Genomic DNA, 19,296 nt, shown 5'->3' on the forward strand with positions numbered 1-19,296 from the left:
GCAAGACCCTGTCTCTAAAAATATCCAGGAGTTGTGGCGGCTGCCTATAGTCCCAGCTACTTGGGGGGCTGAGGCAAGAGAATCGCTTGAGACCAAGAGTTTGAGGTTGCTGTGAACGAAGAGACCACAGCACTCTCCTAAGGTCAACAAAGTGAGACTCTGTCTCAAAATGAAAAAAAAAAAAAAGAGAGAGAGAGAGAGAGAGAGACAGGGATTTCCTGTGTTGCCCCAAACTCCTGGATTCAAGTGATCTGCCTGTTAAGCCTCTTGAGCTAGAATTATAAGTGGGATTACAGTTTCTGCGCCTGGCTCAATAACCTACTGAATTTATAGATTAGAACATGCTTTCTTTCCTTTCTTGATTGGCATAATTATGACCCAGCTTTCAGAATGTTTTTCTCTTCTTCTCTACCTGGCCATGCAACACATTTCAACAGATAGATTATTTCCATAGCCATAAGGAGTAGACTTGAAAACTAATTGTGTTGTTGAAATGTTTATATTATATTTTATTTTATTTTATGAGACAGAGTTTTACTATGTCACCCTTGGTAGAGTGCTATAACATCACAGTTCACAGCAACCTCAAATACTAGGGCTTTAGTGATTCTCTTGCTTCAGCCTCCCAAGTAGCTGGAACTATTTTTTTGTTGTAGTTGTCATTGTTGTTTAGCAGGCCCAGGCTGGGTTTGAGCCCACCATCCCGGTGTATGGGGCAGGCACCCTAACCACTAAGCATAGGTGCCAAGCCTGAAATATTTATTTAAAAGCTGTACGCCTTAAATGATTTTTATTGTTTGTTTTAATAAACACATGTCTTAAATTAGAAAACTCTAAGTTGTTTGGATTATATTATTCTTAGTTGGAAAGAGAAAGCTGCTACATGGTTGTTTTTAATCATAGAATCATCTTTTGAGAAGAGAATAGTTTCAAGAAAATGCTCAAGTAAAGCAACTATATACTTAAATGTTAGTGTTATTCTTGAACCAGTTAATTTGTCCATTCATTCATTTAGCAAATAATTAAGTGCCTAGTTCTTTTTTTCTAGGTTTATTATATTATAATTGACAAAAATTGTACATGAGGTCAGAACAACACGCAGGTTGTTCTGAAACAAAAGCCTATCGGGCACAGAGGCTTGTGGCAGGTTTGTTTCTCGGTTTATTATACTATAATTGACAAAAATTCTATATGAGGGCAGATGTGGTGGCTCATGCCTATAATTCTGGCACTTTAGGAAGTACCAGATGGGGGACTTTGCTTGAGTCTAGGACTCTGAGACCAGCCAAGGCAAATAGCAAGACCCTGTCTCTACAAAAAATAGAAAAAATTTAGCTGAGCATGGTGGCAAATGCCTGTAATCCCAGGTATTCAGGAGGTGGGAGGATTATTTGAGACCACGAATTTGAGGCTGCAATGAACTAAGATCATGCCACTTCACTCCAGCGTGGGTGACAGAGCGAGACCTTGTCTTTTAAAAAAAATTATGTTATGGGTGGCACCCGCGGCTCAAAGGAGTAGGACGCCGGCCTCACATGCTGGAGGTGGCAGGTAAAAGCCCAGCCCCAGCCAAACACTGCAAAAATAAAAAATTATGTTATGTTTACGAGGGTGCAACATGGTGTTTTATGTATATATTGTGAAATAATTACTCCAATCAAGCGAATTAACATATGTATCACCTGACATTATCCTTTTTCATGAGAATCTTTAAGATATGCTCTTAGCAATTTTCAAGTATGTTACACATTATTATTAGGTCTAGTCAGCATGCTTTACAGTCTCCAAGGTGCTTAGTTTCTAAGGAAATGCCAGTGATTTTTCATGTTTAATGTATTAACTCTACAGTCACCATTTGAAATAATAAGGCTCCACCTATGGAGCTTATATTTTATAAGGAGCTTAAGTTTCATATAGTGCTTTCATATTAACTCTCTTATGATACTTGATTTTTATGCTTTTAGGTACTTTTATAAATCTGAAATTAATCCGATTCCTCCTTTTTTAAATAGGATGGGAAAGTATTCACATTTGGGGACAATAGCTCTGGACAGCTGGGATACAGCACCACTGCTGAGAACAGGGGTCCACAGCTTGTGGAAAAAATTGATGGCTTTGTTTCGCAGATAGATTGTGGAAGGTAATAGGCTACATATATATATTTTTAGCAGGGGTTGAAAGTATCTTATTACTTAGGAATGATTCATATGGAATGTTACAAAGCCTTTAAAACTCTAAAATACATGGCTGCTCTTTTTATAGAGCATTTTCCTTTCTGAAAATTTACTTCTTTCAAATATGGTAAATATAATATATAGAAATATGAATTTCTTTATCTTATACATTGTATTTATTTAATAAAAAATTATTGGAAGTGTACTGTACCAAGTATATAGACCACCTTACTAGGTGCTGCAGGATGGGGTGAAAACAGTGGAGCTTTATCTGATAAGACAAAATTAATCTGATGCACACAGAAGAAAATGTGTATTTGCATATGTACCAGAGTTTTGCATAACCATATTATGAGTACACTTTGAGTATTTGAGAATCTACCCAATGCATTAAAAGACAAACAAAAACTGTTTGCATTTAAAACACAAATGATACAAATCGTAGTAAAGACTCCACAATAATATTCTATTTTTAAGGTTAGCTGTAAGTTAATATTCACTACCATCTGAGTAACCATGCCATTTGGTATCTGCTGACACTGACATTGTGATCAGTAAATATGCTCTTTTGTGTTACATCATCTTTGTCAAAGCTCTGAGTCCTCTGGTTTTCATTATACTTTGTTCCCTCTCTTGTAGTTATCACACTCTTGCATATGTGCACAGCACTGGTCAGGTAGTATCATTTGGCCAAGGACCACGTTGCACAAGCAATCCAATTCCTCCAGAGGCCCGGGCAGAGAACTTTGACATCAGCTGCATGGTCTCTGCTGATGGTATGAATAATCCCACTAATTCATGATTTTGTGTTCATTGATGCCACTGGATAAGAGATATTATTCAGCTTTCCTTGGAAGGATCCACAGAATGATAATTCCCTTAATGATTTTATTTTGTTTATTTCATTTTGACCTCCTCTTTTTTTTTTTTGGCCGGGGCTAGGTTTGAACCCGCCACCTCCGGCATATGGGACGGGCGCCCTACTCCTTGAGCCACAGGCGCCACCCTGTTTATTTCATTTTATTTCATTATTTTTTGAGACAAATCTCACTGTGTTACCATGGGTAGAGTGCTGTGGCATCATAGCTCACAGCAACCTCAAACTCTTGGGCTCATGTGATCCTCTTGCCTCAGCCTCCCGAGTGCCTGGGACTACAAGCACCTGCTACAACACCTGGAAGTTTTTCTATTTTTAGTACAGACAGAGTCTCCCTCTTGCTCAGGCTGGTCTGGAACTCCTGAGCTCAAGCAATCCACCCACTTTGGCCTCCCAGAGTGCTAGGACTGTAGGCATGAGCCACTGCACCCAGCCAAGTGCTTTCATTTTAAATCTATACATTTTGCATTTTTTAAATGCAATGACTCTTGGAATATTTGGCAATCATTTCTAAAGAATAAGTAATCCAAAAGAAGATCCTAAATTGATTACTTAAGCATCAGTACAATTGAATTTTATTTTTTTTCTAACTTCTCTGAAGCTCAGACACTTTTACGTGTTTAATCAGACCTCTTCTAAAGTACATCCACCTGGCTTCATCATGCAGGTCCATGAACAAGTAAAAGGCTAAGTGGATATTTGACATGTAATCTGACCAAAACTAAACTTTTATGCTATTCGTAGTCAAAATCCATTTAGGAGACTAAAAATTGCCAATAAACAAGGATATTTGGTTTGGCACTATATCAGATATTTGTTATTTCTAAACTCTAAGTATTGATTTTTGACTGTCTTTTAGACCTCGTAGATGTTCAAGTCATGCACATTTTTGCTGGAACATATGCCAACTTTGTGACAACTCATCAGGTATCTATTACACTTTCCGTTACTTAAAATATTTTTTCTCTCGATTTCAGAACAATATCTCAAACATTGTGTTATTCATATCATTTCAGATTGCTTGCTAAAACAGATCCTCTGTTGGAATGTTTTTGAAAAAATATTATGTAATTTTCACTTCTTCATTTGTCAAACTTTTAACAGATTAGACTCTCAAACTCAAATATATTGCTTAATAAGATTAATAATGATAACATTAATAACTAATATTAATTGCAGTCACCATGTGTCAGGCCCCAAAGCACTTCAGAGAGATCAACATGATCAATGTTCATATCAACTCCAGTTGATATTTCCCCCATTTTATGGATGAAAAAAATTGAGTCTCAGAGAGGTGAATTTACCCAAAATTACACTGTTAATAAGTGGTAGAGCTCGATTCAAAACCAGGCTATCTAACCCCAAAGCCTACACACCAGCCACATCATACTGTGGTGTGTTTGTTTTTAATTGTTAACAAAGAATGTTTTACTATTGTATTTCTGAGTGGGTTCTGAAATGTTTTTATGGAAGCAAAAGCGTTCATAGTTATTTTCCTAATTTGTAGTTTTCTATATTTTGGGATCGTTTTAAACTTGATGTCATATAGATTCTGCTGCTATTTTCTAGGATGGAGAACAGAGGCAAAGGTTGCTGTGCTGCTAAGAATAGTCAGGAGATTATACTTGGGTTGCTGTATCGTAGCCATCAAGCAGCCAGTTGACACCAATTGAGCGTGTTCTGTGTATTGAGCTCTGCTCCTGGTACTTGGGGCAAAAGTGAATAATACAGATAAGATTGCCCTGACTCACAGGGAGTGCCAGACAATGAACATGTAAATGCAAAATAAGTAAGATTGTACTGAAGAGTGACAAGTACTCTGAAGAAAACAAAACCGCCGTTTTGAGATTGATGAGGTGAGCTTCTTTAGAAATGTCAGGAAAGGCCTTGTAGAAGCCGTGGCAGTTGAACAGAGGCGTAGCCATGCTTCAATGTGATTAAATTATGATTAAATATAACTTAATCTTAACAACCAGAAAAGAATAGCCGAGACAGAGGGAACTGCACATTGAAAGGCCCTGGGGCCAGAGTAAGTTTGGTGTGTGTGATAGAAAGGCCAGCGAGGCAGAACCGTGCCTCAGAAGAGTGAAGAGCTCCATGAGATGAGCTACTTAAGTAGTTGGGGCCAGTCTGAACTGTCCTTGCAGAGGCCATCTGTACCCCACAGATTACAGTGGGAAGTCTGTATCTGGACTCGGGGAGGATGTCTGCAGTGGAATGTTAACATGGCAGCCGTGAAGTATAGGTGGTACTGAAAACCAAAGGCCTGAAGCTCACCCAGAGAGAGTGAAATGAGATGACAAAATCAAGCCTGAGGGGATGTCTCCATGAGAGGTCAGGCAGGGAACAAGGAGCCAGAGAGCAACACTGAGAAGGACCAGTTTCTGAGGGAGGAGAAAACTAGAGGGTGACTCAGCAAGCCAAGAAGAGAAAGTTCTGTGCCGTAGGTTCCCCTTATCCAAGGTTTCACTCATTGTTTGCGTCACCCACGCTCAACTCGGTTTAGAGACCCTGATCCAGGGCGTGTGTGCCTGGTGTGGAGCAGAGGAGAAGAGTGGAGATGAAATTACGAATTGAGAGATGAAAGTGGGAGATGGATCATGTTCATCGATTCTGAAGTTGCCAAGAATGACAAACAGCCAAGTCCTGAGGCTTCCAGTGAATGAAGGGGAGTGAGCAGGACATCAGGAGATGATTATAAAAGAAGAGGAGGCAGTTGATAGAAGTCTGATGTCTGATGTGCACTTTGGAGCAGCTGGGGATTTCGAGGCAGACAGTGGAACAATGGTCAGCAGCACCTGGTCCTGAGTTTCCTGGGATGTGGGAGGACCAAAATCTTTCTCTTGATCAAACTGCAGGGGAAACCCAGGACTCACATTTACAAGCTGAAGGGAACTTTCTGAGTCATGGTTAACATTTCTTTTTCAGGAAGTCTTTCTTTCAACATTAAACAAAAGTGATACAGAATTTCTCAATTCCTGACAAGTTCAGTGGAGGCCTAGGTATAATTTACTACACAGCACTAGCAGCTTTAGAAGACCACTGAAGACGGATTTTTCTCTCCAGATAGTGATTCTTGGACACTCTGGCTAGCCTGTTTGGTCTCAGGTATTATAGAACCATGGTTCTCAAAGTGTGGTCTCCAAACCAGCAGCATCAGTACCACAAGGGAATTTGTTAGATGCAAACCCTTGAGCTCTACCCATGACCCACTGAGTCAGAATTTATGGGGTCAGGGTTCAGCAACTTGTACTTTAACCACACACCAGGTAACTCCAATGCACATCAAAGTTTGAGAATCATTGGCTTGGCACCCGTAGCACAGTGGTTATGGTGCCAGCCCCATACAACAACGTTGGCAGGTTCGAACCCAGCCTGGGCCAGCTAACACAACGATAATAACTGCAACAAAAAATAGGCCGGCATTGTGGTGGGCGCCTGTAGTCCCAGCTACTTGAAAGGCTGAGGCAAGAGAATCGCTTAAGCACAAGAGTTTGAGGTTGCTGTGAGCTGTGACGCCACAGCACTCTACTGAGAGTGACATAGTGAGACTCTGCCTCCAAAAAAAAAAAAAAGTTTGAGAATCATTGATACAAATGCAAAAAATTGTGAGTGATTAAAGGGAAGAAGAAAATTACTTATTGAGTTTCTACCATAACCCAAAGGCTTTGTAACCTAATATAACTTAATCTTAACAAGAGCCCAGAGTGGTAACTATTATCTCATTCTTTATATTATGGTAATATATGTATATATAACATACAGTTTCCCATTTTAACCATTTTTAAATATACAATTTAGTGATTAATTACTTTCACAGTGTTATACAACTTACACCAGTCTTCATCCCCAAAACTTTTCATCACCCCAAGCAGAAACTCTGTAATTATTAAATAATAATTCCCCATTTCCCTCTCAGTCTCTGCCCTGGGTAACTTCTATTTTACTTCTGTCTCTATGAATTTGTGATTCTAGATACTTCATATAAGTGGAATCATACAGTGTTTGTCATTTTGAGTCTGGCTTATTTCACTCAACATGTCTCCGAAATTCATCCATGTGGTAGCATGTGTCAGAATTGAATTCATTTTTAAGGTTGAATAATAGTCCATTGTAAGTAAGCACATTGTTTATCCATTGGTCTGTTAATGGATACTTGGGTACTTTCCATGTTTTGGCTATTGAGAATAAGGCCCCAACAACTGTTGATTTACAAGTATCAGTTTGAAGCCCTCTTTTCCATTCTTTTATGTTATCCCATTATTCTAAGTGACAAAACTAAGGTTCAGACCAAGCCAGGTGGCTCAGGCTGGAAAGTGAAACAGCCAGGCCAGGTGATGCCAAGGTTCTTCCTACCAAACGCCCCGCCCCCCACCCTGCCCCACCCCCCACTGAGAGGGCGGAGCCTACCACCATCACGCCCGAGGCTTGTGGTATTGTTACTTCAGCATGTCTCTGCCTTCCTGATTGCTCTTGTTTCTTACTTCCCTGAAGGATACTAGCTCCACAGACGCTTCCAGGAAAACACTGCCAGAAATAAGCCGGATTAATCCATCCATGCCAGAAAAATGGATGGCCGTGAGCAGAGGGAGTGCTCAACATGAAACCGCTAAAAGGTGGCTGTGTCTGATAAATTATAAACCACTTTTATTGGGTCGGAAGCCTTGCTCATTTTATCCTAGACCTGAGAGAGAGTGTGGATTTGTTGTTGCTGCATTTTGACCATGAGTCTCTCCCATCAGCGCTTAGTTTGAGTAGGGCGTTGATGTTTTCATTCATTCATCTTTCACTTACTAGGTTAATAAATAAGATACAGTGAGGAGATACGATATCTTAGCCATCTAGTCAGGTGAGGGAGCTGCAGGAGTGACTCAAAAAAGTTCTCGAGAGAAGCTTTCGGGGCAGTGACACGAGAGGAACAGCTCTAGCAAAAATGGCAGTGGGGGCGCTGGGGGCTGCTCGGGGCGGGAGTGTGAAGCCCGCGCAGGCTCAGAGACGTGGGCTCCGACTGGGCGGAGGACAGCGCCAGGGCCTCAGGGTGGATCCGGGAAACCCGCGGGGCTTTCAGAAGAAAGAGCAGGCTTCCGGGTGCAGGCTAGGAAACAACTGGCAGCCTTGAAAACACATCAGAAGACGAGATTCGTCATCCTAGGAGGGACACTGAGCGTCTGCATAAAGAAATTGAGGGACATAAGCAGAAGATCAGAAAGTTAAAACAAGATGATTACGTGCACACGGTTCCCCGGAGAATGGCACATATCACTGCCCACTTCTATGAACGCATGGTTCCGGTTTAATTAATATTTGCCCAGATTCTAATAAATTGTCACCAGAGGAAAAATAAAGCTCATGAAGCCTTGGGCGAGATGAATTGTTTGCATGTCTTCACAGTGTACCCTGCAGTTCCAGGAGTTTTGGTCTTCAGAGGGATGGACTTTACTTAAATCTAGATGACTTGAACAAATCATCTATAAAGGGTTTTGGTGAGATATAGCAATGATATACACAAAGTACACCCAGGATCTGGGAGACTCTTAAGTGAATACTTATTTTCATTAATAATGATTCACATTATCAGATATTTATTCAGACATAATAAGGTAAAAGGAAGCATGCTTTATAGTATGTCATGGCTTAACCTTTGTTTTTCATTTTTGCAGTGAAATTAGAACAATATTTTCATCTCCTGCTTGTCTGACTGCCAGTTTTTTAAAGAAAAGGTAATACTTATATGAGGTAATACTTGTAAAACACTGGGGAATATTTAAAATGAACTGTTTCTAGTCAGTTTAATTTGCGAATTTTGTTATCTATTCATAATAAGTCCAAAACGGAGAATTCTGTAAGTTGTTATAGAATTCTTCCATTCTATAAAATAATTTTCTATTAGACCACTGTAACCTGTAATTCCTAATTAACATTGTTGACGTCCTTCACACTGCCTAGCTCTATCATCTGATTAGAAGGAATGGCATTTTTTGAAGATGTCTGTATCTACAAGTGATAAGCTAAATCTAACATTGCCTTAATACTTAGAAGCCAATAGTACACTTTGGAATTCTTACTGTGTGGGATTAGTGTGGAAAATAAATAAGATTTATTTTGTCTTTAACTCACTGCTACCAGGGAAAATCTAATTCCACTCCTATTTGGTTTAACACTTGGTCTGATCCAACATTTCAAATCATTCCTTTAAGGCTCAGCATGTGGTCTTGTATTTCTGCCCCTTCCTTTGAGCTCTCCAATATGGTGCCTGGTTGTAAAAGGGAGGACTCCGAGTGTAGAGGGTTTTTAGGCTGCTCTCTGCCTTCTCTGGAGGCTGGAGCCCTGCTAATCTGCCTGCAGCAGGCATTGTCCTTCCCTTACTAACTGGACCTCAAGTTTGCCCCCTAATCAGAAGATGGGGGTATACATCTTGCCTGCTCCTGGCTGCTGGGTGGTCCTCACTTAACCCATGTTGCAATTGCTTGCTCCTCCCCCACCCCCACCCGTTCTGTTGGTTCTAACCCAGCTGCATTCTAATTACAAAATAAATAATTTCTTCCAATCAGCTTGAGGGAGTAGAGGAGCTGCTGGATCCCAACAACTTTGCCACTACTGGCTAATCCTTACTTTCTAAAGTGGGCAAGTATCCTTGCTCACAGACGCCAAAGGCAGCAAAGGAGAATATATTGTAAAGGGAAGTTGATAATACTTTGCTTTAGTATATAAATATTTTAGCTCTACTATTACTATTGATCAATTAATCCAATGAACATAAAATATTTCTAGATAATGCATTCTTTTTAAAAAATTGGTGGGCTTGTCACACACTGGCTCCTTGAATATTACCAAAATAGCCTGTTGAAAAGATGATGGGCCAAGGAGAACACCACACCTGGACAGAGCTGTGGTGGTGTTTCTGAGAGGGATGACCAGGTCAGAATTTACTGAGAACTGGAAGTCTGGCTTAGGACAAGCCTTTCAATGTGGGAGAGGAAAGGCTTGATTAAGTAAATAATTGGGTAAATATACAACAATCTGTGACCAGTGGAAAGAGTGAAACAGGGTTTTGAGGTAAGGGATTCATAGAATCTTAGGGTACCAGCTATCTGTTGAGGCATTCCACTGAGGAACTACTGGGTATTTCAGGAAATTCCTATAGTGAGTAATCAAGCCATTTGCAGCAAAGCTTCTTGGAATAGCAAAGACAAGCTAATGAAAACTGTGGAACTGCATAGTCATGTAAATATGAATGATAAGGTATATATGAGTGGTAGGTAGCTCAGTTATCAGTGTGCAAGCTGAATGTGGCGGTAGATACTTTCAGTTCTTAGACCTCAGCATATAAATTTTTGCTAGTCTTCTACACAGGAGGCTATTGTTTGAGCCCAGGAGTTCAAGGCTACAGTCAACTATGATTATACCACTGCATTCCAGCCTGGGTGACAGAGCAAGACCTATCTCTTAAAATAATAAAAGTAAAAAATTACTAATATTGCAGTCCAAATGATGTAACTACTGTAGAGATAATACATTGTAACCTACTCTCTTTTAACAAGGAGAATGTTGATAAATGCTTTTAAGTTTACAGATATTTTTGTGTTAAGTTTATAAATGTTTTTTTGTTTGTTTTTGAGACAGCCTCAAGCTGTCACCCCTGGGTAGAGTGCCAAGAGTGCTGTGGCATCACAGCTCACAGCAACCTCCAACTCCTGGGCTTAAGCAATTCTCTTGCCTCAGCCTCCCAAGTAGCTGGGACTACTGGTGCCTGCCACAGCATCCAGCCATTTTTTTTGGCAGGCCCGGGCTGGATTTGAACCTGTCAGCTCTGGTGTATGTGGCTGGCGCCTTAGTCGCTTGAGCTACAGGCGCAGAACCTATAAATGTTTTTATGTTAAGTTATTTTGAAAGGAGGCAAGCTTTAAGAAAAAAGTCTGCATCTTATATGTAATAAAATAAAACAACAAATGACACGAGAAGTTTAGAAATATCCCTTTTCGGGCCAGGCGAGGTGGCTCATGCCTGTAATCCTAGCACTCGGGGAGGCCAAGACAGGGTGGATTGTTTGAGCTTAGGAGTTTAAGACCAGCCTGAGCAAGAGTGAGACCCTATCTCTACTAAAAACAGAAAAACTATGACAAGAGGATCCACTTGAGCCCAACCAAGAGTTGGAGGTTGCTGTGAGCGATGATGACACCATGGCACTCTACCCAGAGTGACCAGCTTGAGACTCTGTCTAAAAAAAAAGAAAGCAAGAAGGAAAGATCCCTTTCCATCTGTCTGTCTGTGTATGTATCCAATTATTTATTTATTTATTTTGTATTTTTTGTATCAAAAGAGAACCTGGAGAAATAATATCCATTGATGTGGACTTACAGATGGCAAGAGCTACCTTTAAGAAGTTAACAAGAAAGGAATGGATTCTCTCCATGGTAATACCCAATACTTACCTGAGAAATAGAAAAAAAGAATTTCTTTACAGAAACAAATGTGATTACAATTTAATTTTTTGGGGAATTGGTGAGAGGGGACTATGATTGGTGCTCGAGTAAGTATACGTAAGTGCTATTTATGATGAAGTTACTGTATTCCAGTTCATTATGTGGTGCTGGCATTTTTTTTTTTTTTAGTCAAACCCTTAAATGTTTAATAGATTCAAGATTTTTATTTCTCATATTTCAACATGAGAAAATTAATGCTGGAGAGGTAGATATTGTCTAGCACGATGTTTGAAAAGAGCATTGGTTTAGGAAGCAAGATAACCTTATTCTGCAGGAAGAGATAAGCTTGTTCTCAATTTTGAGATGAATTTCTGTTATTAATTCATCCTTTCTCTTTTGGTCACATTTTCTTTGCTTGTAAGTTGAGTTCATCTTTAAAATCTATTCCAATATAGTATTCTATGATTCTAGATTTCATTGGAAGGAAAACTTTTTCTCTGACAACTTAGGTTTGAGCGTGAGGAGCGGGCCTGCAAATTAATAGATTAACTGGATGTGTTAGTACTTTTGAGCTGCTAGAACAGACTACCATAGATGAGGAGGCTGAAATGGTAGACATTTATTTCTCATACTTCCGGAGGCTGAAAGTCCAAGAACAAGGTGCCAGCAGTTCAAATCTGGTGAGGGTCTGCTTCTTGGTTCAGAGATGACGATATTTTCACTGTGTCTGCACATAGCAAGGCCAAGGACTCTCTCTGGAGTGTTTTTTGAAGAGCACTGATCCCATTCAAGAGGGTTTCATCCTTGTAACCTAATCACTCACCAAAGACACCACCCTTTGATACCATCACGTTGGGGGTTAGGATTTTAACATGAATTTCAAGGGAACACATTCAGCCTGTAGCCCAAGAGAAAATAAGACATTTATTCACTGACATTTGAGAGCATTCAGATGATGAGGCATCATGAACAGCTAGGGATAAGGGTTTCTATACCAACTTAATGCAGGAAATGGAGTGGAGGAGAAAGGGGTTCTTTGGGAAGGCTTCTTTCTATATTAGTTGTATCTCAAATGTCTTCAGTTTCAAATAATCTACCACTTTGGTGAGTCTGAGTGGGTCCCTACACTCAGGAAAAGGGGAAAAGTGTTTCTTAATGTGTCATAGAGACAATATTTTCAAGATGAAGTAAGAAATAGACATTTTGAAGTATGTTTTAAATGAATTTGTTTAGGTGATGTACAAGATCACTTGGGTTGCTACTCTCTGTGTGAGTTCTGAGGAACATTAGTTGCATGGAAAGCTCCATGAGAAAGGGTTCCTAATGAAATAACTTTGCTGTATACCATTATGGAGTCACGGTGAACATCAGTAAATCAAAGTTTTTGTTTTTTGTTTTTTTCGAGACAGAGTCTCACTATGTTGCCCTCAGTAGAGTGCTGTGGCATCACAGCTCACAGCAACCTCTAACTCTTAGGCTTAAGCGATTCTCTTGCCTCAGCCTCCCGAGTAGCTGGGACTACAGGCACCCACTACAATGCCTGGCTATTGTTTTTGTTTTTGTTGTTACATTTGTCACTATTGTTTAGCAGGCCCAGGCTGGGTTCGAACCTGCCTACCTCAGTGTACGTGGCTGGCGCCCTAACCCACTGAGCTATGGGCGCCACTAAATCAAAGATTTTATGATGTCATACACTAAAAGAAATCTAACTTTTTGGCCTTATTTTTCTTGGAGTTAATTTCCCACATGCCACCTCCCGGCATTCCACAGAAATCATGTTCTGCTAGACATGAAAAAAAAAAAATAAATGTAGGAATATTAACGTAATAAAAACGGTATATTGTACTTCATAATTTATCCTTGCATAGATCACTTTATTTAACTCTTATGACCTGTAGAAGCAAACACTAGAATTAAAGGAGTGTAGATCTATTCTGTAGAATAAATAATACTGGCTGCTGTAAACAAACAATGTCCAGAGCTCAGTGACTTAGTACAATAAAGATATTCCCACATCCTCTCAACAAGGGTTGGAGGTGGGAGGCATCTCTCCACTGGTGCATTCATGGGTGACTCAGGCTTCTTCTCTCCAGAGTCTCTAGGCCTTGGGGCTGTAAAATCCTCCTCTGGATCTTTTGTGTTGCTTGACAGATGAGGAAAGAAAAAGAGTGTGGGAGTCCAGTGAGAGGTTTCCGTGGCCATGCCTGGAAGTGTCACATTCACTTTCAGCCACATAGGTGAGTTCAGACTCAGGCTGCCCCACTGACTTACAGGGGAGGCTAGGGAATGCCATCTTGCTGACAGTGGACTTCAGGTTCTTTGTCCCTGAGTCAAAGATTAGGGCAGGCAAGGTTTTTACTGGAGCTTTTTGGTTAAACAGAAAGGGAGACAGTGCTGGTTACTGGGGCAGCCAGACTAGCTCTCTGAACAAAGGACCAGGGAGGTTCTATGAGGCTGTAAAGAGGGAGGAGGAGGTGTGGCCTTTGAAGTCGTCACGTGCGGAGTGGGGTTCTGTTGGCAGCCGTGCACTTGGTGGTCATGCTTCTGCATGTATTACATGGATCATTCGCATTTTAAATCTTCACCCTGGGCATGATTTGTAGCATTAAAATGAGATCACAATAAGGAACAGTTCAGGTTAAGCTCAAGCTGGGGTTCCTTTCTGGCTTGAGGCAGGTAGATCCAGGTAGGTCTAGTTTCTTTGCAGCCAGGTTCCTTACTGGCTGGTGTCAGCATCTTGCTTCAGTGGACGCAACAGAAGACATAACTCAAGAGCCAGCCTGGGTAGGAAGACAGGCTGCCCCACTTCTATGGGTGTGGTCTAAATTCCAGTGGCTCGGAGGTCACTTGTTTGATCCTGTTCTACAGTTACTTAAGCTGGGTCATCCTGCCCCGTATTGCCTCCCTTGGTCAGAAATGAGGCCCAAGTCCTGTCCCTATAGCTGTCTCATTCCTGTGGCTGCAGGAGGAAAATGAGACAGGATTGGGGAGGTGAACCTTGGCGTTTTCTCTGCCGTGGTAGATTTTATTTCACCTCGACATAGGTACAGATCCCTGATCTGTCATCTTCTAACTGAATGACCGCCTTCCTCTGACTTCCTCTGAGTCTTTTCTTCCTCATCTGTGAAAACAAGGTTAAAAACAAAGCAAAGCAACCCTACACGATTGTTAACAAGATTAAATAAAATGATTTACATGAGATCTCCTGCCACATGGTAAACAGTCAATGTTCAAACAAATAGAAAGTACATCATACAAATTATTCCCACTGCTATGTTTTTCATAGGTTTAGAAGTTTACCTCTGGGGGTAATAAATAGTATAAAAATTCAGAACTATTTCTGGTCTGAAAATGTTCTAGTTATGTATAAAAAGACAAAAAAGAAGGGAAGTAATGGATGGGGTATGCTCTGTGTGTGTGGGAGGGTAACAGCTCCTCCTTTTAGAAGGAAGAATACTAGTGTAACCTGTAGACTAGGGGTCGTCAAACTGTGGCCCACGGGCCACATGAGGCTGTGGGATTGTATTTGTTCCCATTTTGTTTTTTTTTTTTACTTCAAAATAAGATACGTGCAGCGTGCATAGGAATTTGTTCATAGTTTTTTTTTAAACTATAGTCCGGCCCTCCAATGGTCTGAGGGACAGTGAACTGGCCACCTGTTTAAAAAGTTTGAGGATGCCTGCTAGACAGTATTGCTTTTGGAAGGCTTTGTTTTAGTTTTGAATCCATGTACACGTGATTTTGCTTTATTTCCTTCAGGCTGCCCAGTCTAACATGGAGAGGACGTTCTCACGTGCTCCTCAGGGGCACTTGGGATGGAAGGAGTGATGGCTTTTCATCAATAAGTTTCAAAATGACTAAATGACTTTTCCAGTTCAAACATGGTGGAATGAAATGCCTTGTCCTACAGCTTGTTTCTCATGATACTCTGTATCTAAAATACCCTGGCCCTATTTTGACCACAGATAACTGCATGTCTCAAGGACGATCTGCTCAGAGCTCTTCCAGGCCGTTCTCCACACCGAGAGGCTCTGTCAGTTTTCCTTCTGCTCCCAGAGTGTCCTGTGATGCATCATTTTGATAACTGGGAGAGCCTGGTGGTTCCATTTGCAGTGGCTGTTTGTAAAATGAGTGACCAGTCTTTACAGCTCCTGAGTAAGTTTTATGTCGTTTTATCTGTCCTCTCAGTACAAAGTCACTGTCTGAAGCAAATGTTAGATAGGGGATTCCAAAATACACAAGTATCTGAATATGTGAATATTTATATGATTGAATATTGATTTGAGTATGATTTAAAAGGTTAACTTAAAGCTACTATAATTATTATTCTTTCTTTCTTTTTTTTTTAAGTTTTTTGGCTGGGGCTGCTTGAACCTGCCACCTCTGGCATATGGGGCCTGTGCCCTACTCCTTTGAGCCACAGGCGCCGCCCTATAATTATTATTCTTATCATACACAGCATATATGGTTCTTAGGCTTGGCTGTGACTTTGCCATTTGAGTTTGATAATTACAAAGTATTCTATTAAAATAAGTCCATACTTTTTTTTTTTTTTTGAGACAGAGTCTTACTTTGTCACTCTCAGTGGAGTGCTGTGGCATCACGGCTCACAGCAACCTCTAACTCTTGGGCTTAGGCGATTCTCTTGCCTCAGCCTCCAAGTAGCTGGGACTACAGGCACCTGCCACAGCGCCTGGCTATTTTGTTGCAGTTGTCATTGTCGTTTTGGCAGGACCCGGCTGTGTTTGAACCCACCAGCTCTGGTGTATGTGGTTGACGCCCTAGCTGCTGAGCTATAGGCACCAAGCCATACATTAAAACTTTTTGTTTATATTGCCTTAAAACTGTAGATATTTTGACCAGAGGTTATGAAAAACGAATGTTAAACTTTTTGTTTTTATTGTTTATTTTATTCAATACTATGGAATGTCCTTTTACAATTTTCAGCTAACGTTAGAAAGTCTAGGGATTACCCAGTAACCCAATGGGGTACAAATGTTGATATACCCCTACATAGGGGAAGAGGTAGATAGAAAATGTAGACAGTTCTTATGACGGGTAGTAAATGATTATTAAGGAGAATGAATGTAAATAATTCTCTTTAGAATTTGAATGAGCCTGGAGCAGCAGACATTATCTTTTGAGACCAGTGCCTCCAGAAGTGGTTACATTCTTCAGTCTTCTTTATTATAAGACAGATAATGAAATTTTAGAGAGACAACAAAAGGCAATTTTCTTCTCTTTGGTGGGTCCAGTACTAGGCTAGATAAGGGTATACCAGAAAAAGTTGCAGTGGCTTACACCTGTAATCCCAGCACTTTGGGAGGCCAAGGCAGGAGTATCCCTTGAGGCCAAGAGTTCAAAACGAGCCTAGTCAACACAGTAAGAGTCTCTAAAAAAAAAAAAATTAAAGGGTGACGCCTGTGGCTCAAGGAGTAGGGCACTGGTCCCACATGCCAGAGGTGGTGGGTTCAAACCCAGCCCTGGCCAAAAACCACAGAAAAAATAAAGAAAATTAAAAATTAGCCAGGCATGGTGGTGTGTACCTGTAGTACTGGCTACTCAGTAGGCTGAGGTGGGAGTCTGGGAGTTTGAGGTTACAGTGAGGAAGGGTGGTGCTACTGCACTGTAGCCTGGGCAACAGAGCAAGACCTCGTCTCAAAACAAAAACAAGATGAAAAGAGTGTCTTGCAGTTGACTTGCTACTGACCTTCAAGGGCCTTTAATTTAAAGTGATAAGCATTCCAGGGTGCATGTTTTGCATGGTGCCAAAAATATAATTTTGCAAATTATATTTCACTGTACATGTCCTCTGTACCTCTTCACAGAGGACATGTACAGTGAAATATAAGCCATCCGGTCCCCCTCCCTGCTGCATCAGCCAACTGAGGACAGCGGTTTGAAGGGAAGGAAAGAGAGGTTTATTAATTTGCTGGGAAATGAGGAGGATGGAGATTCTTGTCTTAAAACACCATCATTCTAACTATAAGCAGAAAAACCGACCTTTTACAGGAGGGTTTTCAGCTTCACGCTCTTGCTGTTTAATTATAGTCGATGGTTCTCATTCATCCCATTTGTGGAGAAGACAATCTCATGACCCTGGGACAATTCCAGTGCCGTCTGTTGTGGTACAAAGAACAAAGAAACTGGCTCAGCGCCTGTGGCTCAACCAGCTCAGGTTTTCAGCCACATACACCTGAGCTGGTGGGTTTGAATCCAGTCCAGGCCCGCCAAACGACGACGGCTGCAACCAAAAAATATCCGGGCTTTTGGAAAGTGATTCGCAATTGTTGCGTTTGTGGTCTGAATTTGCTAATGATTCCATTAACTCCTGAGAATAAGCTAATGATTCCAGTAACTCCTGGGAATTTGCTAATGATTCCATTAACTCCTGAGAATTTGCTAACAATTCCATTAACTCCTGAGGAAAGAACTGTACAGGGTGTCCATAAAGTTCTTATGCAATTTGAAATAGTTTGACTTTAATCATGGACCTATGGCTTCACTAGAAGAGAAAGAAAACTGTGTTCTTTGGTTGAACTAAAATCTGCCGCTGCTGTCCAAAGAAGTTTTAGAACTCATTACAAGAAGGAAGGACAAATTTAAAGAAACAGGCACTGTCAATGATATGCCATGGTCTGGTAGGCCACGTATTAGTGAAGGAACTGTAGCATCTGTAGAAGAAACCGTTCAGGCAAATCCAAGAAAGACGTTATTAGGACAGGAATCCCTAGAGCTGAGGCTTCCAAATTCTGCTGTACAAGAAGATTCTGCGGACAAGACTTCACATGAAAGCATATAAAATTCAAGTGCATCAAATGTTAGAAAGAGGATTAGGAGGACACAGCTTTCTGTCACCAGTTCTTTATTTTTCTTTTTGTTTTTTTAATAGATTTTATTTTATTTATTTATTTATTTATTGTGGTTTTTGGCCGGGGCTGGGTTTGAACCCACCACCTCTGGCATATGGGACTGGTGCCCTTCCCCTTTGAGCCACAGGTGCCGCCCTCTGTCACCAGTTCAATGAAAAACTTAGCAATGATGCATTTTTGAGTAATTTGATGTTCTCCAATGAAGCAACATTCCTCATTAGTGGCAGAGTCAACAGGCATAACTGTCATATTTGGGGAACTGAAAATCCACGTGAGTCTGCTGAACATGAAAGAGATTCTTCCAAAATTAATGTGTAGTGTGCTTTGGGCAAAAATCAGTCATAGGACCCTTCTATTTTGAAGGGGGTGTTAATGGTGATAGCTATTTAGAAATGCTGCAAATTATTTATTCCTTTGCTTGAAGAATTAGGACTGATATAGAATATAATGTTCCAACAAGATGATACTTCTTGTTGCATTGCTTTGCATGTTAGACAGTTTCTACAGTAGAAATTCCCTAAGAGATGGATTGGAAAAGGTGGACCATTTTCCTGGCCTCCAAATTTGCCAGATTTAACTCCATTGAGTTTCTTTTTATGGGGACATGTGAAAGCTAATGTTCAACCAAATCATCTTTAGAAAACTTGCAAACTAGGATAACAGATGTGATTGCTGATAATACTGAAAATCAGCTTGAAAATGTTTTCTGAGAACTACAGAATCATATCACCCTTTGTATTGGTAATGTTGAAAATTAACAAGAACAATAAATGTTTTTTATGATTTAAAAAAAAAATAGACGGGCATTGTGGTGGGCACCTGTAGTTCCAGCTACTCGGGAGGTGGAGGCAGGAGAATCGCTTGAGCCCAGGAGTTGGAGGTTGCTGTGACCTGTGATGCCACAGCACTTTACCCAGGGCGATAGGTTGAGGCTCTGTCTCAAAAAAAAA

The 19,296-nt window shown here is 40.7% G+C and overlaps 1 protein-coding gene across 3 annotated transcripts in view; it reads left to right on the top strand.

Moving 5' to 3' along the window:
• Positions 1–19,296, top strand: part of HERC6 (HECT and RLD domain containing E3 ubiquitin protein ligase family member 6) — a 57,834-nt gene that overhangs the window by 11,790 nt on the left and 26,748 nt on the right. For all 3 annotated transcript variants that reach the window (XM_053603910.1, XM_053603881.1, XM_053603901.1), the window contains 7 exons: positions 2,013–2,140; positions 2,814–2,950; positions 3,911–3,978; positions 7,546–7,667; positions 8,712–8,771; positions 11,372–11,465; positions 15,440–15,629. In XM_053603910.1, the coding sequence (XP_053459885.1) occupies positions 2,013–2,140; positions 2,814–2,950; positions 3,911–3,978; positions 7,546–7,667; positions 8,712–8,771; positions 11,372–11,465; positions 15,440–15,629 (799 nt within the window). The remainder of the gene's footprint in view (positions 1–2,012; positions 2,141–2,813; positions 2,951–3,910; positions 3,979–7,545; positions 7,668–8,711; positions 8,772–11,371; positions 11,466–15,439; positions 15,630–19,296) is intronic.

Source organism: Nycticebus coucang, chromosome 1 (genome assembly GCF_027406575.1).
Source record: "Nycticebus coucang isolate mNycCou1 chromosome 1, mNycCou1.pri, whole genome shotgun sequence".
Taxonomy (NCBI): Eukaryota; Metazoa; Chordata; class Mammalia; order Primates; family Lorisidae; genus Nycticebus; species Nycticebus coucang.